At 54.2% G+C, this 25,134-nt stretch overlaps 10 protein-coding genes across 10 annotated transcripts; 5 read left to right on the forward strand and 5 right to left on the reverse strand.

The window, feature by feature from the left end:
- Nucleotides 1-330: 330 nt before the first annotated feature.
- EI97DRAFT_63297 (uncharacterized protein) lies at nt 331-1,215 on the reverse strand. Its single transcript, XM_033802971.1, has one exon. It carries the CDS (start codon nt 1,091-1,093, stop codon nt 569-571), a length of 525 nt encoding a protein of 174 aa, XP_033653544.1. The 5' UTR covers nt 1,094-1,215; the 3' UTR covers nt 331-568.
- Nucleotides 1,216-2,033: 818 nt separating this feature from the next.
- On the forward strand, nt 2,034-3,533 carry EI97DRAFT_458997 (uncharacterized protein; the record flags this gene model as incomplete). The annotated part of the gene is made up of 3 exons (XM_033800960.1): nt 2,034-2,180; nt 2,271-3,278; nt 3,336-3,533. The coding sequence occupies 3 exons, from the start codon at nt 2,034-2,036 to the stop codon at nt 3,531-3,533; spliced, it is 1,353 nt and encodes a 450-aa protein (XP_033653545.1).
- Nucleotides 3,534-4,379: 846 nt separating this feature from the next.
- Nucleotides 4,380-5,909, forward strand: EI97DRAFT_433938 (uncharacterized protein). Its single transcript, XM_033798494.1, has 3 exons — nt 4,380-4,549; nt 4,650-5,244; nt 5,316-5,909. The coding sequence occupies exons 1-3, from the start codon at nt 4,421-4,423 to the stop codon at nt 5,804-5,806; spliced, it is 1,215 nt and encodes a 404-aa protein (XP_033653546.1). The 5' UTR covers nt 4,380-4,420; the 3' UTR covers nt 5,807-5,909.
- Nucleotides 5,910-6,084: 175 nt separating this feature from the next.
- On the reverse strand, nt 6,085-8,284 carry EI97DRAFT_63239 (family A G protein-coupled receptor-like protein). Its single transcript, XM_033802970.1, has 5 exons — nt 7,744-8,284; nt 7,666-7,690; nt 7,434-7,610; nt 7,319-7,383; nt 6,085-7,267 (listed from the first exon to the last, which is right to left on the reverse strand). Exons 1-5 carry the CDS (start codon nt 8,010-8,012, stop codon nt 6,364-6,366), a joined length of 1,440 nt encoding a protein of 479 aa, XP_033653547.1. The 5' UTR covers nt 8,013-8,284; the 3' UTR covers nt 6,085-6,363.
- A 2,363-nt stretch (nt 8,285-10,647) lies between these two features.
- On the forward strand, nt 10,648-11,538 carry EI97DRAFT_63445 (uncharacterized protein). Its single transcript, XM_033802972.1, has 2 exons — nt 10,648-11,438; nt 11,487-11,538. Exon 1 carries the CDS (start codon nt 10,828-10,830, stop codon nt 11,341-11,343), a length of 516 nt encoding a protein of 171 aa, XP_033653548.1. The 5' UTR covers nt 10,648-10,827; the 3' UTR covers nt 11,344-11,438; nt 11,487-11,538.
- Nucleotides 11,539-11,928: 390 nt separating this feature from the next.
- Nucleotides 11,929-13,853, reverse strand: EI97DRAFT_433941 (heme-dependent catalase). Its single transcript, XM_033798495.1, has 2 exons — nt 13,289-13,853; nt 11,929-13,083 (listed from the first exon to the last, which is right to left on the reverse strand). Exons 1-2 carry the CDS (start codon nt 13,383-13,385, stop codon nt 12,224-12,226), a joined length of 957 nt encoding a protein of 318 aa, XP_033653549.1. The 5' UTR covers nt 13,386-13,853; the 3' UTR covers nt 11,929-12,223.
- Nucleotides 13,854-14,894: 1,041 nt separating this feature from the next.
- EI97DRAFT_467712 (Pkinase-domain-containing protein) lies at nt 14,895-17,864 on the reverse strand (the record flags this gene model as incomplete). Its single annotated transcript, XM_033801615.1, has 4 exons — nt 14,895-15,609; nt 15,706-16,628; nt 16,698-16,972; nt 17,738-17,864. 4 exons carry the CDS (start codon nt 17,862-17,864, stop codon nt 14,895-14,897), a joined length of 2,040 nt encoding a protein of 679 aa, XP_033653550.1.
- On the forward strand, nt 17,708-21,675 carry EI97DRAFT_433943 (WD40 repeat-like protein). Its single transcript, XM_033798496.1, has 3 exons — nt 17,708-18,157; nt 18,223-21,334; nt 21,385-21,675. Exons 1-3 carry the CDS (start codon nt 17,988-17,990, stop codon nt 21,499-21,501), a joined length of 3,399 nt encoding a protein of 1,132 aa, XP_033653551.1. The 5' UTR covers nt 17,708-17,987; the 3' UTR covers nt 21,502-21,675.
- EI97DRAFT_419786 (dolichol phosphate-mannose biosynthesis regulatory) lies at nt 21,625-22,297 on the reverse strand. Its single transcript, XM_033797004.1, has 3 exons — nt 22,218-22,297; nt 22,086-22,166; nt 21,625-22,024 (listed from the first exon to the last, which is right to left on the reverse strand). The coding sequence occupies exons 1-3, from the start codon at nt 22,218-22,220 to the stop codon at nt 21,845-21,847; spliced, it is 264 nt and encodes an 87-aa protein (XP_033653552.1). The 5' UTR covers nt 22,221-22,297; the 3' UTR covers nt 21,625-21,844.
- Nucleotides 22,298-22,413: 116 nt separating this feature from the next.
- EI97DRAFT_433945 (MIF4G-domain-containing protein) lies at nt 22,414-25,092 on the forward strand. The gene has a single exon (XM_033798497.1). The coding sequence runs from the start codon at nt 22,458-22,460 to the stop codon at nt 24,897-24,899; it is 2,442 nt and encodes an 813-aa protein (XP_033653553.1). The 5' UTR covers nt 22,414-22,457; the 3' UTR covers nt 24,900-25,092.
- Nucleotides 25,093-25,134: the final 42 nt, after the last annotated feature.

Here is a 25,134-nt window from a genome sequence, read left to right on the forward strand (position 1 = left end):
GAGCTCGAGTTGAACGAAATGCGAGACAGGTTGGTTGAAGCATGTACGTAGGCCGAATCGCGAGTATCTTGCAGAAAACTCTCCATTCCTCGCAATCCCGCACTCTTTCTTTCGTCAAGCATTCAACCAGGCAGGTGGCCACTTCATCGCCCAGACAAAGCGATATCAGATCTGAGGTTGATCGGAAATGGCAAGCCGCGGCAATCACCGAATGACATACGTCTCGAGGGGGCTAACGCATGCACGCCCACCGTTTCGTGATACCTCCGACGAACTTAGCGACTCGTGACACCAGCGGCACGGGAGCCAACCTCCCCATGAGAAGAAGGGCTGTTAGACCGCATCCATCCGCAACGGACAAATCCGACTGCCATCTTCTACCGAGGTCGGTGCACTTCCTCTCCGAGTGAGGCCGCAAGAACACATGACGTATCTTTCCCAGGCAGATCTCCTACGACGAGACCTGCGGGAAGTGACAAGGAAGCGCGAACATCGTGAGGCTTGCCAAAGCCAACCGGTGTTTTAACTGGACAACCCCATCCACGTGCCGGAGTCGCATGAACGGCATCTAGACTGCAAATCGACAACTGACAGCATCGGCCCCATGCAAGCTGCCTAAAATCAAAGTGGCGATTCTTGCCCCTTCTGGCACATGAAGAAGGGGAAAAGGGCTCAGGAATAGTGCAGGCCTCCGTGTGGGGTGTGCTCCTATATGTACAACGCAGTCTGAAGCGCAAGACTGATAGGGCTGTCCTTCAAACCCTGGGATCCTGGTGAAGATCTTACTTATCCCCGCCTCCGCTGCTTGTGCTGTTTGGGGTGCAGACACCTGATTGGTAGGTCGAAAAGGCGGGAGTGGCGTCTCTACGGTTTGCCATGCAGCTATCCGTTCGCATCTGCACGTCAGACCTAAAAAAGAGCAAGCCGATGCCGCACGCCAGCTCCATTCAGGTACGAGAGAAACAGTCTTTCTTGGTTTTGAACGCTCTATGGTGGACAATGATAGGTCGAATCCTTGGACCATGCCAGATGCATCCCGGGAAGCGGAACTGGACACTTGCAATATCTCCGGCCTAGCCACGTTTGAGATCATGGTTGTCACTGCTCTGCTGCTCTGGCAGGCGTCAGGTATGCCCCCGAATTAGTGTTCGCTGTCGTGGGGTAAGAAAGGTATGCCCATGCGCCTTGCCAGCCTCCCATCCTACAGGCCCTCAGGGCATGTATGATTGGGAAAGCTGTGAATTTTGGTACGGAAGGGCGGCGTGCCTTCCGTAGCCGTGGCGGAGAGACATGAAGCCTCGAAATAGAAGGCTCTGCGTGTGGGGAACGGTATCGGCATGGACGATATAAGGATGATGTTTCAGAGGCGGGATCTGAAGGCGTGCATTTTGATGCTCTCAAGGCAAGGGCATCCTCTGACATCCACGAATCTGCGGTCTGGTACGTACTATCGCCGGATTCGTACCACGAGGCCCTTCGCTGATGGCCGCGTAGTCTGTTTGCGCCTGTCCAGGCGACCCGTTTCAGTCATTAGGCTTCCTGGCTTCTTCGATCTCGTCGTGGCGTATCTGGAAGGTAAGAAGCCACTGAAGGCCGTGGAAACATGGGCACTGACAATGCTTCGCAGAGTAGCTGCCAATTCTGGTCCCGTTATAAGCCAGTATCAACTCCCTCACTGCGGAAGTTACCGAAATCCAGTTATATCGGCGCCTACTTTCGACATCTTCCCCGAACGACTTACCTAATTACCTTCGAAGGCCGAATCAAAGTTATCAAATAGCGGCGCGCCTGAGCGTGGAGCCAGGTAGTGGACGTCACTGCGGAGTGTCGGTGAAGGGTCGACAACTATTGTCCATTCCTATTCTTGAAGCGACCGGCCCCACAATAGGAATTCACCGACATCGAATAACCAATTCAGCTGCTAGTCTGAAGCAGGGGGTACTTGTAGGTGAAGTAGAGTCGGGCGGGGTCGTCCCTTGATAGGTCTTAAGCACGCATGCCGCAGCGACACCGCCAAAACAACAGCCGTTGCAATGGCCGATATTGCGCACCATAGCACGGGACTTCGCGCTGAAAACGCTGAGGGTATCCGCGAGTCTCAATACTTCTTCGAGACGTCGATTCAACAACAGTGCGAGACAATTCAAGTCGCTGCAGCGGTTGTGGCCGACGCGTCCTTGGTAAGTGTTGCAGCGTGCAACCTGCAAGCGTGCAACTTGCAAGCGTGCAACTTGCAAGTTCAACAGTCGGCTTTTGCTGACAGGCTTCAGAGAGACCCTGCAGCGGAGAGCGTGGTGCACGCCTATAACAGTTGCGACTGGAAGTCGGTGCTCGAGATCGAAACTCCTCTTTTGATTCAGCCTGCAGCCTATTATCCGCACATAGTGGACAGCGGCGAGGTCCCCAACTGGGTAGCTTTTCACCCAGAGCAACAGACTGTTGATATCGGTGGGCTCCAATACAGTTACAACCTCGGAAAAGGCGCCATGGGTGGAGGATCTCTTTGGCCGTCGCAGGTGGTGTCGTCGGGTAGGCCCATGGTCTATCCGCCACCGCACGCAGCGGATGTGGAGACTGATCTCTCCTCAGGCTCACCGGCGAGCACCACCGATTTCGATCCAGAGCCCGAGCCCGAGCAGCATCGCTATGCGAGCACCAATTTCGGCAACTTCGTCTCGAACAGCACCTGGTCCAGCGGACAGCAGTATTTGACTTCGGCCCCAGCACCCGGCTTGACAGGATTTGGTTCGGGATTCGCTCAGCCGTACCAGACAACCTCTAGTGTACACCACATCAACGGTCTACCTTCGTGGCAGTTCGGCGTCCACCCTTCGTCCGGTACGCGAGGTTTCGAGAACCTCGATCAGGTGCACGTCGTTTCTCAGGTAAATGGCCAGGCACACCGCATGAGCCTGCAACCGCGCACTCCAGCCATACCACCCTATGTACCACGCGTGGTTGCCTTGGCTGCTCCTTTCGAACTCCCTTCTAACAATTGCAGTGACGGCTCTGGGTTGGCGGTTAGCTCCAACGCCAACCCAGACAAACAACACACAGAACAGGGTGCGGGTCCAACCGCGGCTTCAATTGAGGCATCCCTCATCAGGAAGAGGGAGGACGAGATCCTTCTTGAAGGAAAGCGTCTTGGGCTCACCTACAAGGACATCCGCAAGAGGATGGGCACCAGTGTGGCGGAGTCGACTCTGAGGGGCCGGTACAGGTCCCTTACCAAGCCTAGGAAGGATCGAGTTCGCAAGCCCGTCTGGACCGACAACGATGTATGTTACCTGACCTCTATAACTCTTATAACGGACGGACGACGCTAACGTAAACAGATCATGCTGTTGAAGGAAATTGTGGCCATGGAGCTCGACAGCGTCACCCGCGACCGGCCTTCGGCAACTCAGGAACAGCGCTTTACAAGAATCTCCTGGAAGCGAGTTGCTGAGTACATCACTGAGAACGGCGGATCCTACAAGTTTGGCAACTCGACGTGCAAGAAGAAGTGGCTTGAGCTTGAGGGCTTAGCCTGACGAACGATCATGGACAGAAATCGTCTTGGATCGATGGTCAGGAAACTGGGTTATGTCTTGATATGACCGGCTCGACGGATTCGGTCTGCACTGGTTTGCTCCCGACTGGTACTCTTACGAGCGAATCCGGGATTTCCTGGTCACGTCTGCATTGCGACGGCTCTGGGTTTGGACAGCTCTGGTTCGGCCAACGGTCGAGCTATTCCATGTCCTCGCTCTTCCTGTCTGTCGTGCGACGTCCCGGAAATTGTCGGATCGTTCACTCTCCTTTTCAACTCGGGTTTGGTTCTGTTCAGGCTCTGATGTGTGTACCATATTTCTGTATCATATACCCTGGCAACTCATGAAGGCGAATGGCGTGGAGGGGGACAAGAAGGAGCTCCTGGATTTGTCATATCTCTTTCATGTTCAGCGGATCGGGGTTCTGTCTTTCGTTTGCTTCTTCCGGCGTCAAAGGAGTAGCTAGATAGGACAAGCCGCAAGGCCAGGGTTGCTTCGGGTTCCGATCTTTGTTCTGAGGCCGGTCATTCGTGCCATTCATTCACGTCGCTTCAGGAGGAGTGCAGGAGTGCTTGTGAAGGAACGTGAAAGTGTGGCCACGAATGGGCGTGCAAGTGTGTAGCGATTTTCATCAGACAGTTATGAACAGCGGTATTGCTTGAACTGCTTTCCAATCACAACAGTAATGCAATAGAGCGGTTGAGCTGCCTTGACATGGCAGACATGACAATGATGGACAGAAGTGAAGTGAGCGTTCGGGGTTGGATGAAGATGGCAAATGTGGCCCGTGCCCGCCAGAATCCGGAGTAGCAGGGAAACCACAGCCCAGCCCTACCCAACTACCGTCCATCATTCGTCATAATCCAATTCACAGCCTCATGAAAAGAATGCTTTTCGGACTCTCAGAATCCCTCCGAAGCTTGGTCGAGGCCAAGTTCAGCGCCGCAAAGGCGAACTCGTCCATATTCTTCACCCCTTCCGAAGTAACTACAATTCGCACCTCGCGTGGTATCGCCGTAAGCCCGCCCACGCCCAAACCATCGTCACTCCCCGTGACCAGTACATACCAATATATCAACAATCAAGAATTTTTACAATACTAACGACCCTATCCAGTTCCAACTCCGCTACTGTCCCACGCTCGCCAAAAAACCCACAGCGTCCAATCCAGAGGCGAAAACAGACGGTGCACCCCAGAAGCGCGACCCCTTTGAAGATCCTCCCCAAGACCTCCTGGTTGCCGAAATCCCCCAGCGTGCTGCTTCTTCTAGTAGTAATTCCAAGTCCGCTACGCACATCCTCGTGCTGAACAAATTCCCCATCATTCCTGCCCACTTTATCCTCGCTACCAAGGCCAACAAGCCGCAGACGCATGCTCTCGAGGAAGATGATTTGGAGGTCGCGTATGTGTGTTTGAGGGCTTGGGAAGAAGATTCATCAGTTTTATCTTCCTCATCCGGAGAAGGGGAAGGCGAAGGAGGAGGGAGTGAAACACGTGACCAGCCCTCTCCTATTCCAGAGAAGAACCAGCAGAAACAGGCGAGGAAGCGATTATTCGCCTTCTTCAACTCGGGCGAACACAGCGGGGCGAGTCAACCGCATCGGCATTTACAATTCCTGCCGGTCGAGAGCATCAGGGAGCAGGAGCGAGCGCCGGGCTGGGAACTCCTCCTCGATTTGATCCTGAACGAAGGCGAGGTCGTTGGGAAAGGTATGTATACATACATGGTGATCTTGAAAACAAGGCGTATTTATGAATCTGCGTGGCTTACAAGTTACTAGACTCCTCAGATACCCCTTCCTCCGAACACTCCCCTGATTTCCCACTACTCCAACACCCCTCCCTCCCCATCACACACTTCGCCCACCGCCTCCCCTCCTCCCCAACACCCTCCTACCTCCTCCAAACCTACCACTCCCTCCTCGCCGCCGCCCAATCCGCCATCCACGGCTTCGACCCCTCCTCCACCACAAACACATTCCCAACCACCCACCCCATCCCCCTAAGCTACAACCTCGCCCTAACAACTTCCGCAATGGCCATCCTCCCCCGCCGCGCCGAAGGCCAGACCCTCCTCGATGACGCCGAGGAGGGGGACGACAACAGCACCACAGTCGCGGGATCCGTCTCGCTCAACGGCACGGCGCTAGCAGGCACGCTGATGGTCAAGCAGCAATCCGAATGGGATCTTTTGCGTCGACGGCCTGAGAAACTGGATGATATACTGGAAGCGATTGGCGTGCCAAGGGTTCAGGGGGGGCCGCGGATGTGAAGGGATTTAGGGAAAAGATGTGCACGCTTGGATGAGTGAAATGCATGAAGTATGAGGCTTAGGTAGAGGGTGGATGCGGTATATAGTCCAAGTTCAACTGGTATTCAAATCTTTGATTTATAAATTGTCAGGCGACGCACCCATTCACACCACCCCCTAAGGCATGGCACCACCAGCAACCAGGGTTCCGTCCTGGCCCACTCGAACCCTTATCCAAAACACAAAGCCACCGATGAATACCCAAGTCAAGTCGTACAAGTACCTACATAAGAGAAGGTAGGAAGGAAGACACATTAAAGAACCAAACATACAAAAGTCCTCCAATTCGTGCAATTCCGTCGGGGTATATCCACGTGTCCTCAAGACCACACAAACCCAAGGAAAAAAAATTAAAAGATATACGGTTCAAAGTCCCCGCAGGCATGAGGTTCTTTCATCAAGAGAATGAGAAAATAGGAGAATTCGAAGAGAATGTTGAGCCTGCAAGGAGGCCGGTCGCACCACGGCACAGCACAGCGCAAAACATGGACGATAAAGGAAAAAGGAAAATATGGGAATTATCGGGAATCCATATGATGATGCGTCTTCGCGGCATACGTGATGGACTCTTCACTCCGCTGCAGCTCATTCCCCTGCTTCAGGGCCTCCCTTAGCGCAACCGCATCAATGGAGTCGAATTCCTGCGTTTCGCTACCCGTCCGTGTGCGATGGAGGTCGTTGCGTCCAATGTCGGATCGCGCTGCGGATGGTTTGCGGCCGGTGATGCGGCCGTAGAGGTCGCGCCAGGCACGCTTACATTCGGGCCACGTCGTGGATACGTAGACCATTGCGTTCCAGAAGCCTTGAAGAGGGAGGACGAGAGCAGAGGCCAGGGTGAGACCGAACCTTGGGTGGGCCGGATCGACGAACTGCTGGATGCGGTTGATGGTCGACGGGACCCAGACGATGAAGAGGGCGCTGAACATGAGGAAGGCGACCTTGAAGTAGGACCATGCTGCGTGGTTCTGCTCCATGGCAATGTTACGGTGGAGGTTAGGGTTGTGATTGGCATTCGCGACTCCAGTCACGGCGGCTTTGTAATGGGGGTTGGCATCCCCGTCGGAATCATTCGGTATCCCTGCAGCCAGTTTCTTGTCCCCTGCCTGAGGATTGGATGCGATGGGACGCACAGCGGTGGCGCTAGTCGGGGATGACGGGTTCATGCTAGAAAGGTTGCGGGTGCTGGAGAAGGAACTTCTCGAATCGTTGCTTGGCTTGTGGTCCGCAATGGTGGATTCAGTTTCCTCCGAACTGCCCGCGTATCGGACAGAAATCTCCGTCTTGCATTCAATGGCGTTTGCAGCTGTAAAGGGATTCTCGACGATGGGGTCCCGGTTTGAAGCAGACGCAGCTACTTTCCCACGAGAGAAAATATGGTAGCCGGTATACATGTAGAAGATGATGGTGACGGTGAGAGAGCACCTGCATCATGTTAGTGATTGAGAAGCCATGCGGTCCCAGGTTTGTACTTACCAGACAGGCACGTAGAAGAAAGCAAGGCGCATCCACTCGACTCTAGGATGAATCCAGCACCACATCTGAAAGGATAAGTCAGAGTTATAGAGCTAGAGTGAATGAAAGCACGTACCGTTGCTGGACCGAATATGGGTTTTTGGGTAGCCTTTTCGACGATGAGGTAGAGAACGACGATTGAGAAGGGGGCTCCGTAGGAGAAACAGAGGTACCACTTCTCGAGGCGACGAAGCTTAAGCGAGTTGTATCTATAAAAGAAAACCAGCATGACGTTGGCAGCCATACATACGACCTGGTCAGGCGAGATTAGGACCGGATCATATAATTAGAGTTGGTGCTCAACATACCCAAAGCGAGTCGGCCATCATGAACCTGGCGAAGATTAGCTTGGCTGTACACCCCGGAGAGGTGAGGTTTGGGCTTACCATTGAATCAGAACACCTTGAAATGTACACAAAGAGGGTATACTCTCGCCGGGGGATGGTAAATCAGCAGTACCAATCATGGTAGCCACATTGGCGAGGACATTGCCGAAAGAAGCATAAAAGACCAGTCTATTGATGGGTTTCCGGAAGTAGTGCCATTTGAGAAAGGTAACCATGATGAAGAGAGAGCCGGCTATGGAGAGAGCCGACATGGTGCGCTCGGAAACCGTGATGGCCCGCAATTGCTCTTCTGACATTCCTGACGCCATGATGGGATAGGTTGGGCCGGTTGCTGGCACTGTGGTCTTCAAGGTTTATCGATGGGAATTGAAAGGCGGAACCGCCAAGAGGTCTCTTGGGCGCGTTCGTGCTGGGAAGGGCCCGATGCAACAAAGTCCTCCTGTGAAGTGTTTCTCACAACGCGAAGCCCACGATCCGGCACTGGAGCTTGGACGGGCGGAGCAGCGGGTCGATCCGGATAGGACAGGAAGCGATCGGGGGCCTGATGGTTCGTATGGCCGGTCGCAATTACTGAAGCAGCAGAGGCACTCCCGGAGCAGCTCTGGCAGAGTGAGAGGCGGTACCTCTGGCGGAGAGAGAAGGATTTGTCCAAAAAGTGTGGCAGAGTCTGTCTGCTCTAGTGGGGAGTGAAGAGCAGAGAGATGAAGACGGTGGACTCGGGTAAGCCACTGAGGTAAGGAGCGGTGGATGCGAGGTAAAAGAAAGGTTGGACGGCCTACCACGGCAGAATGGGCATCCAAAGCACGGTTCATGGACGACTTGAGGCCCTTTACATATAGGTAGTGGGGACAACTACACTGGACGATGGCGACGATCCGGGGGGGAGATTAGCCAGGTACTGGCGCCCAGTTCCGCGCGAAGGCGTTGCCAAACCAGCATATCACGGGGTCGATTTCCATGCTCGGCGGGCATTGGGCATGGAAGTACCGGTAGTGGATGTGGCATGGCATCTGGCTGGGCGGGTTTCCCATGTCCGCCGACTTCTGAAGTTGTTGAGACGAGACGGCGGGTTTGAGAGTTAGCGTTCACCGAGTCCCATCTAATGGTCCGTGCACACCCCCTTCCTTTCCCCTTTCCCCACCCCCTCCCTCCCTTGCCCTCTGTCTAAACTTTCACTCCTCTAGCTTCCCCTCGCCGACAACCACGCCTTTTGGATGCCTCTCAACGACGATTATTTGATTGGCGTTTCGACCGGTTTCTCTTGCTCCTCGACTAGAGAGCTTATTATTACGTACAGCCATCAGAAGCCGTTGGTGGTGACGCTGGCCCCTCCATCACAGTACACCGTCGGTCCCACTGCCGTCTCCACACCTTTCTCCATCCGCTCATCATCTCCGGAAATAAACTAGACAATCGTCCCTCAATCGATCAACAACACTACTCCAGAGTCCCTTTCCTTGCAAAAAAACTTTATACTTGTATTAACTGACGTCCAACTTAGCTTTCTTAGTCCAGCTCCCACCCGCAGGCCCAACTTGTGCATTACATATCTCGCCACGACTCAGAAGGAAATTCCTACTGTGTACTCCGTACAATGCAGCGCTGTGTGCCATCTCGGCCTCGACCGGCCATCTATCACCTACACAGGTCACTTACGTATGCGAGTCCGTTACAGCGCCCGTCACACCAAGGATAGTCTTGCATCTCCCGGCTGCCCAAGCACACTGCTGTCCCAATCAATGCACTCCCCAGAGAGGCCCCTCTTTTTTGGCTCACCAAGAGCTACCGAGTACATACCCACTATACCCACTGTGCTGAGGCTTATCCGCGCCTCGCACAAAGCTTATTCTCCCCGCCTTCCCTCTAGCGCCATGGTTCTGGCAGAGGAAAATCAACACCTCTGATTGCGACTACTCGCTGTTCACTTGGACGACCACCATTTGCTCCATCTCCAGACGTCTCCTGACAGTACACCGCAATAAAAGTCCCTCAGCTGCCTACTCCATCGCCCGGGTATACCCACGACACTGGCATTCGTACCTCTCAACCTCGTGGCTGCCCTGCCAGATTCCTATCGCTAGCCTCGGCACTGTACCTACCCTTCTCCCAAACGGCCACCTCGCCGTCTACCATGTGTCTGGCCGGGACGTGCCTCCTTCTTGGGAGACGCTTTCCTTCATTATTGGATCGTTGCTCTTAAGTATACTGTGATCGCCAGGTCGACAATGATGGACTTGATTGGTAGCTCCTTTAGCAAGGTGACCAAGTGTACTCCGTACGGAGTACCTGATACCTGAAATTCGACCACCACGGAGCAAATCAGCATCCAGCAAGGCGCCGGTTTTGGCTCCACAGAAACCCCTTGACAATACCCAGTAATCCCCGCTCCCTGGCTAGGCAAAGCTACCTACGGATAATCTTTCTCCGGATTCGCAGCCAGAGTCGAAAGGCTCGGATCCTTTCAAAACAGTGAGTTCCACAAGACATGTACTATAGTAAACATGAAGCAGGCACCAGAACTTCATGACCTCCTCACCCCTCGACGCCTTCACGCACGCAGAAACACCCCATGGTTAACGAGTCAACATGTCGGTGCGACCGTTCCGGCAGAACGCTGCGTCTGGTCGTCAGTAGTGGTCACAGCTCTGTGTGGCTCTCCGCTACCTAGGGTACTGACTCGTTTGCCGCGCGGTCCAGCCTTGCCCTCAGTTCTCACATGCAAGGCATTAGTGATCACGAGGACGATTGCTCATGCCTTGTAGTCTCTTGGAGTTGTGCTGTCGAACAATGCTGCACCGTTGCCAAGTTCTAGGAAGCACATTCGCTTTCCAAGAGGGAAGCGATAGCGCTGCTGTAGCTACACAGTACCTGAGCAGGAAATGGAGCGATATCACAGCGTACATCATGCTTACCACAGTAACACCTACCATCCGGGATCCGGAGAACATTTGCAGATTCAGATACCCAGAGTTCGTGCCAGACACACGGTGATTGGAAAAGTTGTCGAAATCATCTTCCTAGGAGTCAATGCACCCAGCAACGAACTGCCCGCCACCACCACTGCCGCTTGTCACCACAGCTTCACGTGGATTACTTTAAAATCCCCGGCCGCGAATAACAGTAATGGCGTGGGCGAGGCCGGAATCTTATTACAGTCCTGGTTGGGATCGCCAGAAGATCTCAATGCAAGGCCATCAACGTCTTCCCTCCAAAGTTAAACTTTCGATGCCCCACCATCCTCGGCAGCAGTGGCACCAACCCCAAATTCCCCAGTGCCCAGCCTCGACGAGTTGCGGGAGTGACGGAGACCACCCCCCTTTTGTTCCCCACAGATGGCCGTGGACTTTCTTTGGCCTTGTGGTGATGTCTCTTGCACGGGTTGATGGATGCCTTGGTTATGCGCGACAACTATCAGGGCACTGCAACTTGGCTCGACACATACCGCACTTCTCCTATCGATCGACGTTGACCTTTAAGAAAGTAGTCCGAGCTTCAAAGTTTCAGCCAACCGCTAAAGAAGAGTCGTTCGCCGTGGTTCGGCATCATGTCGACTCGGCGATGTGGCTGAAGACCCTGGACCCATTCCTCCTATCTGTTCGTCATTCACTGAGAGATGCCACGTGCGGGATATGCATGTGAGAGGCCATTTGATGAGGTTTCAACATTTCAAGGCCGGGGTTTGCCGCCGCACTCAGATCTCAACAATCAAAGGAGCACCTCTCCTGAAGCGTCTAGTAGGTTTCCACCTCTAAGCACTACCAGGTCACAATCTTAACTGGAAGCGTATGGATATTTATCCCTACGTGCTCACGGAGAGCCCACAGGAATAGGAGAGGATCCCTTACTGTGTTCCTTTTAAACGGCAGCATCACGCTCAATCGACAGATATCTCCATGTGAACGCATCTCCACATTCCTGCAGAAGCTTTCTCCTGGTCAAACGCCATACACAGGAGGAAGCTAAAGCCGAGAAAGTTGTTGAATGAACCATCCCTTTTTCGAGCCTGTGGACAATCAGGGGATCACTGATCGACAGTTCCAACGGGACCTGGACCCCTCGACAGCTCTTGTGGTACCCGCCCTAGGACAATGCTGCTGCCATCTTTGTGCGGTCCAGCTGTATGCTCTGCATACAACGGATACCACAGAAAACCCCAGCTACTACATCGGATCGCTGGCCGGGATCCTACAATAGGTTGAATCATCTGACATCCCAGTGACGCCCATAGTCGCGGCTGAACATAATGGACAGGATGGAGCTCAGTGCAGGTTTTCAAGACATCCCTTTACAGTATGACCAGTTGAAAAACATAACCAAGCTGGCTGTTTGGATCGCATTGCCCCAGTGGTAACGAATGGCCCCTACCAACAAGTTCCAAGGGGCGGTCCTCTTTCCTTCGAAACAAAATCTCCGAAGTTTCAGATATATCTCCAAACAGTTAATCATGTCGATCCGACGGAGTCGTACGCTCAAGCTATCCGACTTCGATGACGGTTCATCATCCAGCACATATCCCTCCTCACTCCGCCTGCCTCCTCTGCCTCCCGCTAATCAGATAGACATTCGCCCTCACCTCCAGCAAAGGATCCGCGCTCGGCTCCACCCCCTCCACCCTCGGTATCGGATCGAAAATAACCCTCTTCTGCTCCTTCAAGCTCTCCTCTTCCTCGACCGCCTTCTCTATCCTCACCCTCCCCAGCTCAACAATCTCCCTCTCCTCGGGCCACACCACCGTCGCATCATCAACCACATCCCCCACTGCCGCAACCTGAGCCTGCAGAACCAACTCTACCGGCCCCTGAGCCTCCAACCTGCGAGGCAACTCCGCAAACAAATAATCCCTATCCTTCTTCTCCAAATCCTCGCTAGAGAGATGCCTCACTTCTCCGGACGCAGGAACGACCCGATACCTAATCGCCGTCCTCTTCCCCTCGGAATCAACGAGGTAATAAGCATTCACCCCAAAGTACCGCTCCGTCACGAAACTCTCGGGGCTCGGCTTCGGCGTCTGCAAAAACCGCTGCGTCTCCGGGTGCGCGCCTAGAAACGCATCGATGGAGCCTTTGTCGCCGCCTCCCAACAACTTCAGGAGCTCGAGGAACTCGGCGCCGGTGCGGGTGGGGAACGAGGGCGTCGAATGCAGGATTATGTCCGTGTGGTGGCGGTGGCCGTTGGGCAGGTTGGGGAGGTGGAAGCGTAGGGCGAGGCCGCGCGGGTTGGCGGTGGGTTCTGTGTCCGGGATGGTGGGGATGCCGGTCGAGGAGGAGAAGCGCAGGGTGAGGCGGGTGGAGGGGGAGGTGAAGTGCGGGGCGCGGGAGAGGGAGGAGGCGGTGGGCGTGGGTGTGAAGGTGCCTGTGTAGAGGCGGCCGCGTGCGTGGGCTGGGTGTGTGGTTAGTATGGGTTTCAATGAGGTGAGCTAGATTAGTTGGGAGAAGGCTAGGGTGGGATAGAGCGTGGATGAGGTGATGGAGATGCACTTGGAGACCAGTTGTTGACAAACTACAGACGGAATTGAGGACTTGGAAGAACAAGAGCAGGAAAGGGAGACTCTGAGATGTATCCGCTGACAACAACTCAAACTCACCAGGACGGAACTGCGACGGTCCACCGGCGGCGCCTTGGAGCGCACCGACGAGACCCTTGCTCGTCTCAAGCACTTGAACGTCTTCAGAGAGAGGCATGGCGGCTCAATCGATGGCGGGAAGTGGATGCGATGTCCGAGGAAACGAAGAATATCTCGAGGTATGGTTTGATCGCTGCGTGCAGCGCTGATAATTCGACAGTGGAAGCAAGACCAGTACGGAGTAACACGATCCCAACAACCAGGCGACGAACACCGTCAATATATACGCCTTTCCCCGCCAATCGAGCTTCAAATACCCTAAGGTATTACTAACCACAGTTCTTTTATCTCCATGCATTTATTATGCGAGTTTCCGGACCCCAAAGCACGCAAGCGGCGTCGCACAACCTAAGGCAATGCGGGGATGGACCTATAGCTATCCTCGGCCTGGATCTAGTGATTGCTTGTCGACCTATGTCTGTCGTCATACATGGAGCTATCAGTATCCATCCGCCATTTGGAATACATCGTTCCCAGGGCTTGTCAGCGTTTCTAATCATCGCGGCCCGGTAGAGTCTAGTTGGGTATTTGGAATTCATGCAGGACTAAAGTAGACTACCGGTTAGCAGAGGGTAGGATGGTGGTGAGTGTTGTTGGGAAGGAAGGCGTCATGCGTTATCTCCGTCGATGTGATTGGTGCTGGTAAGCGATGGGGTTTTTTGTAATGCTTACTATTACACCGTAGTCTACCTGGTGGGTATGACGGTGTGTTCGTCAGGGTTTGGGAGGATAGATAGTAGGCCTGCGCGGTACATCGTGGTCTCGAGCACGGCATTCTAGGCCGAGTTCCGTAGGTACTTAGATACCATGTACGTTTCTAGACCACGTGTGCGAGGACGCGATTTCGACATCGGCGGTGAGATATCGATAATGGGAAATTGTTGGGTTTGCTGATATGGTGAGCAGTCTCAGGTCTGCTTATAGTGAAGAGGCGGCACATTCCCACGAGGTGAGGAATGAATACAATGATATTAGTGAGGGCAAGGACAGTGGTCTACGGGACGGGACAAGGGTTTATATGTGGATTTGCCATCGATACGTGCGATATGCAAATGAATGAGGGCATACGTACTGCATGGCTGCAGGCGAAGCGGCACGGCGATACATAGATATATTCGTTTTCACAGGTTCTGGTGTCAATGTTAGACCTTTTGTAACTCCCCTAACTACGAACAAAAAATATACATATACCAAGCACGCAAGAAATCTCCAAAACAAAGGGGAACAGAATACAATGGCCTTAGAAATGAACACACAGCATCACCACGGGTCGCTACCCTCCCCAACGCACGCCATCACAACCCATCTAGGAGAACAACCCAAGCCAGGCAACATCCAAGGTAACCAATCCTACCCTACTCCCACGGCATCACGGCCAGATACCGTAGGATACACGAATTCCCCAGGTATAAACAAACCAAGCATCCAAGACTAATAAACCTCCTACCACCGCTGCTACCTACCTAGCAAGTTCCTTCATCCCTTCTCCAACCATCCGTCTCTTTTAGCTATAGCTAAGAATCTAAGAAACCGCTTGAGAAGCAGCCGCGCAGGAAATTTCCCCGTCTTAGTTCCATTCTGATTCCCGGTACTCGTAGTCTGTTCGAGGAGGAGGACGCCGAGGGGGTTGTTGAAGCAGCTGTTCAGGGGGACGTGGAGTCGCCTCGTTGACAGATACATTCGCAGCATCCAATAAATCATACGCATACTCCCAAGCATCCCCAGCACCAGCACTACCTCCACCAAGAGCGAGACCAAGACCACCAGCTGCAGCCTCAGCTACAGCCTCAGCCTCAGCCCCCTGCGCAGGCAGACCCCACTGCACCACCTGCTCTGCTGCATAATCTCCAGATTGCACAATCACCTGTTGCTCAAAAGCTTCACACTGTTGACTGATGAATCCTTGATTAAGGGTATACGCGGACGCGCTGTCTCCAAGCACCGCCGGTTGAGCTATTTGGGAGAGCCTTTGAGCTTCCGCTTCTAGTAGTACGTCCTGGTATTGCTGTCCAAACGTGATGCCGTAGTCCTGCTCTCCACGTTGCCATTCCTGCTGTACTTTATTCACAACGAGGCTGTCGTCCGACACGAACGGTTGCTGTGGTTGCTGCTGCTGCTGCTGCTGAGAATCCACAGCTCCCAATCCCACAGTCGGATGCACCTCTACGGGCTGCTGCAGCAACCATAAACCACTTTGTTTGCCCATTCCAAAATGCACAATACTCCCCACCTCCTCTTGCGCCTCCTGATGCACCTGCAAGTTCCCACCAAAAGCAGAACTCCTGTCCAGCGAGGATATACCTTCCCTTCGCAACGCAGCCCCCTGCGCATTCCGCGGAGTATCCTAATATCCCTGGGGCACCTGTCCATGTCCATACACACCCATCGGCTGCTGCTGGCCCATCCCAACAGGCGGCATACCCATCGGCTCGCCCCTAGCGGCCGCCATCGCCCTCTTCTGCGCCTGATCTTGCTGGAAAAGCGGGAGATCGTGGAACCATGCATGTTCCAAGGCCTGCTGGGCCGTGATGCGATGCTCGGGACGCAGCTGCAACATCCGTGCTAATAAATCGTGACCCGTGGCATCGATCTGCGGAAGAATGAGACGTAGGTCTTGTGTGGAATATACCGTGAAGTTCGGTTTGTATTCGGGGAACTGGGAGATGCCCGGCCATGAGCGTTCTGAGGGGGTGCCCATGAGGCGGAAGATCTTCTGGAGTTGGTCCTCGTTTGTGTTTCCGGCGAAGAGAGGTCGGCCTGTGAACATCTCTGCCATGATGCAGCCTGCGGACCAGATGTCGATGCTGGTGTTGTACGTGCGGCTGCCGAGGAGCACGTCGGGCGCGCGGTACCACAGGGTGACGACCTCGTTGGAGAAGGTGTTGACTGGGATGCCAAAGGCGCGGGCGAGACCAAAGTCTGCCAATTTCAGCTGTCCCCGGGTGTTGATGAGGAGGTTCTGGGGTTTCAGGTCGCGATGTAGAACACGATTTTCGTGGCAGAAGGCGATGCCGCGGAGCAGTTGATACATGAAGGACTTGATGGTGGGCGGATCGAGGGCGGAGTGATCGCCGTGGGCGTCCATGTACCGCTTGAGATCCTTGTCCATGTATTCGAAGACAAGCATGAGTTTGTTCTCTGTGTGGATAACATCATGTAGGAGGACGATGTTTTCGTGCTTGAGTTCCTTCATGAGGGAGATTTCGCGGATGGCGGTTGACGGCGTGCCTTCTTCGCTGTCGAGGTGGATCTCTTTTAGGGCAACAAGCTCTTTCGTCTCACGGTTTACGCCTTTGTATACCTGGAAGCATAGTAGGGTCAGCATTTGACGTCGTTGCGAGTGGGACCAAGTGCTCAGATTCATCCTTACCGTGGCGTAGGTACCCTCACCCAATTTCTCCAGTTGCTTAAACGAGCTGGGATGCCGCCGTGAATCCATGGTGGGCACGACGGGTATGATCTGGTTGTGGGTATCGCTGAGATTGCGGACGCTGATGGACGAGTCGGTGCGGTTCGCCACGGACAGCGTGCCAGCGTGGGTGGGACGCAGCCTCGTGGGCGGCGGGCGGGTGGTGTAACGTTGGTCCCAGAGGATGTCGCCGGCGGTGGTAAGCTGGCTGGCGATTTGCAGCTGCGAGGGTGGTGCTGATGGAGGAGGAGGAGGCGTCGTCGCAGACCGAGAGTGCTCGGTGGGGAGGGTGAGTGGTTGGGCCGTTTTGGGCGAAGGGAGTGAGGGGTCGAGGGAACGTCTTCCCTGGGGTTTGCGCGAGAAAGGGCGGCACTTATAGGAGCGAGTGGGATGCCGTGTATGTAGCGGCTAATGCGGGCGGTTGGACAATGATAATGGGCGCTTGTTGCTTGGAGTAATGAGAGGAGGAGTGGCTCAGAACATGGTGTGTGGTGGAGAGAAGCTTCTCTAGGGGTGTTGGACGAGGTCCAGGGATGTTGCCGCCTGACTACGCGCCTCGGACGCTCCAGATCTCTCTGCTTGCGGGTTCTATTTTGGGGAAGCGCTGTTTGTAGCCTGTTACTTTTGTTTGCCAGTGCGAAAAGGGTCAACGGGGTCAATTGGAAGGGTTTTTGGAAAGATGGTGTTGCTCGTCAAAGGTTGGTGCAAAGGGTTGAATCGATGCATATGCATGCCATGGACAGTATCCATACACCAATGCAATGATAAACCCTATCTACAAACAGAGCCAATCGAAACGCGCAACTATAACCGCACTTGCTGTCCGGAAGTCTGAAAGAAGATGTAATAATTTCGAATTCCCGAACCCAACCAATTCACGTGAGCCCAGGGTTCCGCGCGGCAATCTCCCGAAGTGCAGCCGAGGCGGTCCGCTTCGTCACCGCTAGAGCTGCTTCCATCACCACGCCTGTATTCGCCTGCACTCGTCTGCCAGCACTCACTCTCCTCCTCATTTTTCCGCCTCCCAATCTTCCGCGAGCTCAGACATGCGACCCAGCTCCTTTCAACCTGCTCCGCATCTTCCCACCCAACCTGACTGAGCTTGGAATCCTCCTTCAGTACCTCCATCTGCTCCGAATCCCCGTGGCACACGCCTCCAATCCAGCTCCATAGCTGCTGCTGCGTTTCGAAGCCTTTCCGGACCTGCCGTTACCACTGCTACCTTTGCTTTGCCCCACGTTTGATACGATCATGAGCTCAAAAATCCAAAACACCGTCTATGACCGTCTTGTCAAGCGCGAGATTGGTGACCGTACAACGTATGCCGCCATCCCCGGCATCTATGGCGACCGGAGATGGATCCATGAAATGGACATCGTAAACGAGCTCGGCGGACACCATGGTTGTGTCAATGCTCTCTGGTGAGTGGTTTCCGCTACCCTAGCCTCGTGTTGAGGGAAAAGTGCAATAACTGACCTGGTGTTAGTTGGTCCAAGTCTGGACGTCTCCTTGCCTCAGGCTCCGATGACCATAGGATCAACATCCACGCTTACAATCCCGACTCCTCCACCGATCAGTTCAGCCTGACCGCCTCCATTCTGACCGGACACCGAACAAACATCTTTTCGGTCAAATTCATGCCCTACTCCAACGACAGGACAATCGTGTCCGCCACCGATGACGTGCGCATCTTCGACATCGAACGGAGCGGCACTTCGCTCTACAGCGGATTGACTACCTCAGCTCAGTCGGCCCGGCGTCCCGGGGGTGTTCAGGGCGCGTTAGACGGGCTTACTTTGACAGAGGGGGATACCAATGCAAAGGCGTTCCGTTGTCATACTGATACGGTCAAGCGCATCGTGACTGAAGATAGCCCTTTTTACTTCCTCACGTGTTCCGAGGATGGAGACGTGCGGCAGTGGGATATCCGTCAGCCGTCCAAGACCTACCCTCCACCCAAGATGACGAATCTCCCACGCTGGGCGGCGGATGCCGATGCCGCTGACGAAGTACCGCCTCCTCTTATCTCGTATAGCCGCTATAACCTAGATCTCAACACCATTTCATGCTCGCCTTCGCAGCCACACTACATTGCCCTTGGCGGCGCACATCTCCACTGCTTCCTCCATGACCGACGCATGACTGGACGGGACAAGCTGAGAGAGCGTGGCGGCAAACTACCCACCGCGCGCAACTGGAATGTGCATGATGACCTAGCCTTTGGTGAAGCTACTCGATGTGTCAAGAAATTCGCACCTAATGGGAAGAAACGTATGACTCGCAAGGACAATGGTCATATCACCGCATGCAAAATAAGCGATGCAAACCCCAATGAGTTGATCGTGAGCTGGTCAGGCGATTGGATCTACGGCTTCGACATACTGCGCAGTCCCGATGCTTCCGAGGAGGTTCGCTCATCCAATGTTTCGGACGGAAATCGCGGGCCCCGAGTGAAAGATAAAAGCCGAAAACGCAAACGAACCAGGTCGGGCATGTCATCTCAGGAGGCCACGGATAGGGGCGGCTCCCGCCAACGTACCCGGAGCTCTCGTCCTTCAGCTTCAGGGTCGCACGATGAGTTAGCGCTGAGAGTCAATTATTCCAACGGACAAAGCGAAGAATTCCGCATCGAGCCACCCCAGAGACACTTGTCCGAAGCCGAAGCCGCTGCTCTACGAGAAACCGACCATTACCGCATCGCTCAAACCACAATCAATATTCAGGAGCAGATGTTTAACCTCCCTAGCGACATACCTGCGGATGTCAGGGACTTGCCCGAAACTTATCGACCGCAATTTACTTCTGCACTGGGCTATGCAGGCTCCATCTTGCCAGATATTGATGAGGTTGCAAGGACGTGGGGTTACCCAATGGATCCCAACCAGGTCGATGTAGCACTGCAAAATCATCTGCGGGATCACCGAGCGGCTACCCGTCGATTCGTCCAAGCTGCGGGCATCTTGGCTCGGGTCCTTGGAGGCCAGCTCCGAACAGGAAGTGGCTCAGAGGCCATAATATCTCGCTACTTTGCAGTCATCCAACCTGCACCAAATGAGAGACCATTACCCCGACATGAGCATTTTGCGTACGATTTCCTCAAGGCACTACTGCTTTGGCTCGATAGTGGCTTGGGTGCCGTCGTGGAAGGCTTCTCAAGCGCAGGGAGCCATCCTCGCTTCCCTATTCCACCGAACGCGGACATTGACGCCATTGACGACATTCTCATCCCTTATCTGCTCCAACTAGCCAGCGACGACCCCATTGTGAACGTAGACGCGTCAAAGTTTGAGACGGATGATACGCGTGTTCTTCACCGTACGGAAAAGGCGGCCGTCATCACGTTCGCCAGAGCCCTCAAAACGCCTTTTGCTGATTTGACTGGTGCTGTTGTCCCTGCTTCCGGATCCTCGGCATCAAATCACGCAGTGCAGGACCGTAAGACAGCAATCAAAACTTGGGCGTTCAAGGTTGGGAGAGGTGTGCTGTGGAATGCTGCTCGAGATATCCGCTTTGCGGCGGTTGACCGTGCATTTGGTGGCCAGGGCCGTGCCGATGGAGACGTAAAAGCAAAAGAACGGATGATACGGGAAAAGCAAGAAGACGTTGACCCGAATGAAGACGATGACGTGATAGTGGAAGCCGAGATAATTGAGCGCCCTCGCAGTGTTTCAGCGCCCCTTCAGTCTGATGCCTCTGCTTCCGAAGGGAACGCCGGACATATCACGGTGCAGCAGTCCAGTGATTCTGCCGGACAAGGCGAAACTCCGCTTTCGTCCGTAAGCCATGAGGAAAACGTCCACGAGGAGGCGACCCAGGATGAAGAGACGGATGAAGACAGGGAGACAGACACTAGCGACGAGGACGACGAGGATGAGGATGAAGGTGACTCGGATGGTGAGGATGAATCTATCCCAGATGATGATGAAGACGAGGATGAGGAAGAAGTTGGCGAAGGACTGACCCGTACCCGAAGCGGCCATATCCTCTGGCGAGACTATGACAGGAGTCGCATTCGGGCTAGTGTTGGGCGAGGTGTGTCTTGCGCGCCGCATACGAAGGTGTACAAAGGCCATTGCAATGTGAGGACTGTCAAAGACGTCAATTACTTTGGCCTTCAAGACGAGTATGTCGTCAGCGGCAGCGACTCCGGCCACGTTTTCATATGGGACCGCAAGACGTCGCAGCTTCTCAACATCCTCCAAGCGGATAAGGAAGTAGTCAATGTCGTACAAGGCCACCCATACGAGCCGACAATGGCAGTTTCAGGCATCGACCACTCCATCAAGATCTTCTCCCCTGACGCTGAGGCGCAACGAAGGGCCCGGAAGGGGATTGGCATCCATCCTCACGATACCGGAGTCTCCAGTCTTGGGTTCGGATTCGGATTCGGTCATAGACCTAGACGAAACCGTCAGGCAAGCACCTCCGAGCCTGCAGTCACGGAAGAAACATCACGCCGTGCAGCGGAGGATAGTGACGAGGATGATAAGGTTGAAAACAATGGTCTTGCAAGTTGCAAGCGAATGCACCAGGAATATGAGATCATCTCCCAGAACGATGTGAACCGTCAAGACGGAAGAGATGATGCTTATATCACGGTTAGTGCCCTTCGGCTAGTATGCTGTGCTCCAAACTGATGGCTTTGCAGAGAGCTTTACTTGCGCAACTGGCCCAACGCATGCATGCGATGCAGCAAACGGAGATGACAGATGACGGAGGGGCAACAATCGTCTTGAACGGGAATGAGGACTGCCAGGTCATGTGAGGGCGATAGGGCGCGAGAAGGATAGTGTATTGTCAGTTCACACCATCGAATTGGAGCATTGGTCGTACATAAAGTAGCTTTATGTATGTCCCACGTTCACTCGTATTATGAAAGCATAGGGTACAGGCATGTGGACAGCAGTAACGTCATTACAATAATACTAGAAGTTACGATCGCTTTTGTAAAGGTATTAGCGGAATCGGTCGTTGCGTTGAATTCACTCAGGAACCCAGAATTCATTTTTGTGCCCTAAAGCGCTGCCTCCCTCGACTGAACTCAGGCCCTCGCTGATGAACGCCGAAGAACATGCATGACGGAAATTGACATGGTGCAAACGGCGGCTTCAAGTCGCCTTCTTCTGTTTCGCCTTCAGCGCCTTCTTCCTGTTACTCCGTATCATGACGACGGAGAGGAAGCTGCCGACGACTGTGGTGCCGAGTATTATGAGGATGACGGGGATGCGGATGGCCCAGACACGCGGAGGGAAGAGAGAGTGGAGAGGGTGATCTTCGTCGACGAAGGGCTAGGGTTGGTTAGTTTTGTGTGGGGTTTCGAGCGGTAATGGTACGATGGGGCATTCGTACCATGAATAGGGTCCAGATGGTGTAGTAGAGGAAGATTGCGGTGGCTGCAATGAGCATGCTGAGGCCTACGAGACGGTCGAGCTTGGGAAGTTAGCGGTGAAATAAAGCTCTTTCATTGCGAGGACGTCTTACCATGGTGAATGAAAGCTTTATTCTCACGGTTTGGATAGATTTCCGTTTCTCTGTAGCTCTCCTTCAAGCTTCACTTTGCAATGGTCGTCTAGCTACAGCGACGTAGAGGCATTGGGGATGCCAAGCCCTCGGTCAAACATTCCGCCGCGCTTCCGCCTACCTTGGACTTTCTCATCCCAACGCTCACGCCATCACCTTCACAGCCAAACCGCGAGATCTAGCGATTCTTCATTCCTTGCGATGGAGGTCGCCTCAGCTGTGCGCATTCCGTCGCCGGAACCCGAGCTCCCGGAGCCACCTCGCAAGCGCGATCGCTCACCTTTCGAGGCCGGCCCATCGAAGCGCTCCCGTCGAGCTGACCGCGACGACGAAGACAACGACTACCCTCAGGAGAGGAGGAGGGATCGAGAGCGAGATAAGCGACACGACGACGAAAGGCGGCACGGTGAGAACGGCCGCCGCCGCGATGGAGAGAGAAATGGCGACTCCCGCCCAAAGGATGACGTCCCCGACGATGACCGCCTAAAGCTTTTCCAGAGTGCATTCAGCGCAAGTCGGAAACTGCCCATCGACGACTCCAAGACCCGAGCTGGTGGCGCGTATATTCCCCCAGCCCGTCTGCGCGCGATGCAAGCTGCCATTACCGACAAGAGTAGCCCGGAGTTCCAGCGCATGGCGTGGGAGGCGTTGAAGAAATCGATCCAGGGCTTGATCAACAAGTGCAATGTCTCCAACATTAAGATGATTGTCCCTGAGCTGTTCTCGGAGAACTTGATTCGCGGTCGTGGGCTTTTCTGCAGGTCGATTATGAAGGCGCAGGCCGCGAGTTTGCCGTTCACAAACATCTACGCTTGCATGGTGGCCATTGTGAATACGAAGTTGCCGCAAGTGGGCGACTTGCTGGTACGGAGATTGATTGTGCAGTTCCGGAAGGCATTCAGGCGAAACGACAAGGCGGTTGCGGTGTCCAGCTCCATGTTCCTGTCACATCTGGTCAACACGCAAGTCGTGCACGAGATATTGATTGCGGAGATACTGCTTCTGCTGCTGAACAAGCCTACAGATGATAGTGTGGAGATTGCGGTGGGGATTATGAAGGAGTGTGGACAGTTTTTGGAGGAGATGAATAAGGCGATTGCGAACGCCATTTTCGATCAGTTTCGGTCGATTTTGCACGAGTCGGATATTGATAAGAGGACACAGTATATGATTGAGGTGCTGTTCCAGGTTCGGAAGGAAGGATACAAGAATAATCCGGCGATCAGGGAGGAGCTTGATTTGGTGGAGGAGGAAGACCAGCATACCCACCGCCACACCTTGGACGATGAACTCAAGACTGAGGATGGATTGAATATCTTCAAGTTTGACCCGGAGTATGAGGAGCACGAGGCGCAGTATCAGAAGCTCAAGGCGGAGATTCTTGGGGAAGAAGAAGGAAGCGATGCGGAGTACACCGATGCATCGTCCGAGGAGGAGGAAGATGAGGAAGAGAAAGCCATGGAGATCAAGGATCAGACCAATGCGGATCTCGTCAGCTTGCGCCGTACCATCTACCTCACGATCAAGAGCAGTGGAGGATTTGAAGAAGCATGCCACAAGCTTATGCGTATCAACCTTCCTCATGGCATGGAGAAGGAGCTCACTTCCATGATCGTGGAGTGCGCCAGCCAGGAGCGGACGTACGAGAGGTTCTATGGGATGATTGGGGAACGGTTCTGCAAGTTGAATCGGATGTGGTGTGATCTTTTCGAAGAGGGATTCGTGCACTATTACGAGACTATCCATCGTCTGGAGACGAATCGTCTACGCATTGTTGCCCAGTTCTTCGCACATTTGCTGGTTACGGACGCGATTGGATGGCACGTCCTGTCCGCGATCAAGCTGAACGAGGAGGACACGACTTCCAGCTCCCGCATCTTCATCAAGATCCTCTTCGAAGAGCTGATGGCTTCGCTCGGCCAGAAGAAGTTGGTTGAACGCCTGAAGGACCCTATGCTACAAGACTATCTCACCGGCGTCTTCCCGACCGATGCGGACGACCAGAACAAGACGCGCTTCTCCATCAACTTCTTCACGGCCATTGGTATGGGCATTCTCACGGAGGGCATGCGCGAGTGGCTCAAGAATGTGGCGCCTAAGCCTGCGCCGTTACCGGAACCGGAAAGCGAGTCGGAGTCTGAGAGCGTCTCGTCGTACTCTTCATATTCTTCCCGCTCAAGGTCAAGGTCACGGTCGCCTGTGCGGCGCAGGCGGGATTCGGGATCGAGCTCAAGGGGTCGCTCGTATTCCAGGAGCAGGTCTCCTCCTCCTCCTCGTCGTCGTAGGTACTCTAGCAGTTTGTCTAGGTCGCCGTCACGGTCCCCCGTCCCCCGTCACCGCAGGCGCGAGTCTAGCAGTCCATCCAGGTCGCCGTCCCCCGCTCCCCGACGCAGGCGGTTCTCTAGCAGCCCATCTAGGTCGCGATCGCCGCCTCCGCGCCGCAAGCGGGACGTTAGCAGCCCATCTAGGTCTAGGTCACGATCCCCTGCTCCCCGTCGTAGGCGCGACAGTAGCAGTCCACCGCCGAGGAGGAGGAGGTACTCCAGCTCAGAGCGGTCGAGATCCCCTCCGCCGAGGAGGAGAAGGTACTCTAGTTCTGAACCATCGAGATCTCCGCCGCCAAGGAGGGGTGGGGGAAGATAGGGTAATCAGTGTGGGAACTGAGGGAATAGGAAACGTATGAAGCGGTTGATGGTGGATGAGGGTTTTATGTCTCTGTATCGGAATCAAAGCGTCTGGTGTTGGGGTGCCTGAAGTCCTACGGTAATTGTGAAAGTGGACCTCATCAATTTGCGTTGCAATATCATCAATATCAGGCATATTTAGCAGTATCTTCTAATATGTTCTCGTCTATCAATCCGTGATGGTTTGCTAACGC

This window comes from Westerdykella ornata (genome assembly GCF_010094085.1).
Source record: "Westerdykella ornata strain CBS 379.55 unplaced genomic scaffold EI97scaffold_12, whole genome shotgun sequence".
NCBI lineage: Eukaryota > Fungi > Ascomycota > Dothideomycetes > Pleosporales > Sporormiaceae > Westerdykella > Westerdykella ornata.

Coding starts and splice junctions, on each gene's coding strand:
- EI97DRAFT_433943 (XM_033798496.1), top strand. CDS start 17,988: ATGAGCTCAAAAATCCAAAACACCGTCTATGACCGTCTTGTCAAGCGC. Junction 18,158..18,222: donor GGTTGTGTCAATGCTCTCTG/GTGAGTGGTTTC, acceptor ACCTGGTGTTAG/TTGGTCCAAGTCTGGACGTC. Junction 21,335..21,384: donor GAGATGATGCTTATATCACG/GTTAGTGCCCTT, acceptor ATGGCTTTGCAG/AGAGCTTTACTTGCGCAACT.
- EI97DRAFT_419786 (XM_033797004.1), bottom strand. Junction 22,025..22,085: donor CCATCTGGACCCTATTCATG/GTACGAATGCCC, acceptor AACCAACCCTAG/CCCTTCGTCGACGAAGATCA.
- EI97DRAFT_433938 (XM_033798494.1), top strand. CDS start 4,421: ATGCTTTTCGGACTCTCAGAATCCCTCCGAAGCTTGGTCGAGGCCAAG. Junction 4,550..4,649: donor GCACCTCGCGTGGTATCGCC/GTAAGCCCGCCC, acceptor GACCCTATCCAG/TTCCAACTCCGCTACTGTCC. Junction 5,245..5,315: donor AGGCGAGGTCGTTGGGAAAG/GTATGTATACAT, acceptor ACAAGTTACTAG/ACTCCTCAGATACCCCTTCC.
- EI97DRAFT_63445 (XM_033802972.1), top strand. CDS start 10,828: ATGGCGTGGGCGAGGCCGGAATCTTATTACAGTCCTGGTTGGGATCGC.
- EI97DRAFT_433945 (XM_033798497.1), top strand. CDS start 22,458: ATGGAGGTCGCCTCAGCTGTGCGCATTCCGTCGCCGGAACCCGAGCTC.
- EI97DRAFT_433941 (XM_033798495.1), bottom strand. CDS start 13,385: ATGCCTCTCTCTGAAGACGTTCAAGTGCTTGAGACGAGCAAGGGTCTC. Junction 13,084..13,288: donor ACCGTCGCAGTTCCGTCCTG/GTGAGTTTGAGT, acceptor CCACACACCCAG/CCCACGCACGCGGCCGCCTC.
- EI97DRAFT_63297 (XM_033802971.1), bottom strand. CDS start 1,093: ATGATCTCAAACGTGGCTAGGCCGGAGATATTGCAAGTGTCCAGTTCC.
- EI97DRAFT_63239 (XM_033802970.1), bottom strand. CDS start 8,012: ATGGCGTCAGGAATGTCAGAAGAGCAATTGCGGGCCATCACGGTTTCC. Junction 7,691..7,743: donor CAAGGTGTTCTGATTCAATG/GTAAGCCCAAAC, acceptor AATCTTCGCCAG/GTTCATGATGGCCGACTCGC. Junction 7,268..7,318: donor TTCTTCTACGTGCCTGTCTG/GTAAGTACAAAC, acceptor AACATGATGCAG/GTGCTCTCTCACCGTCACCA.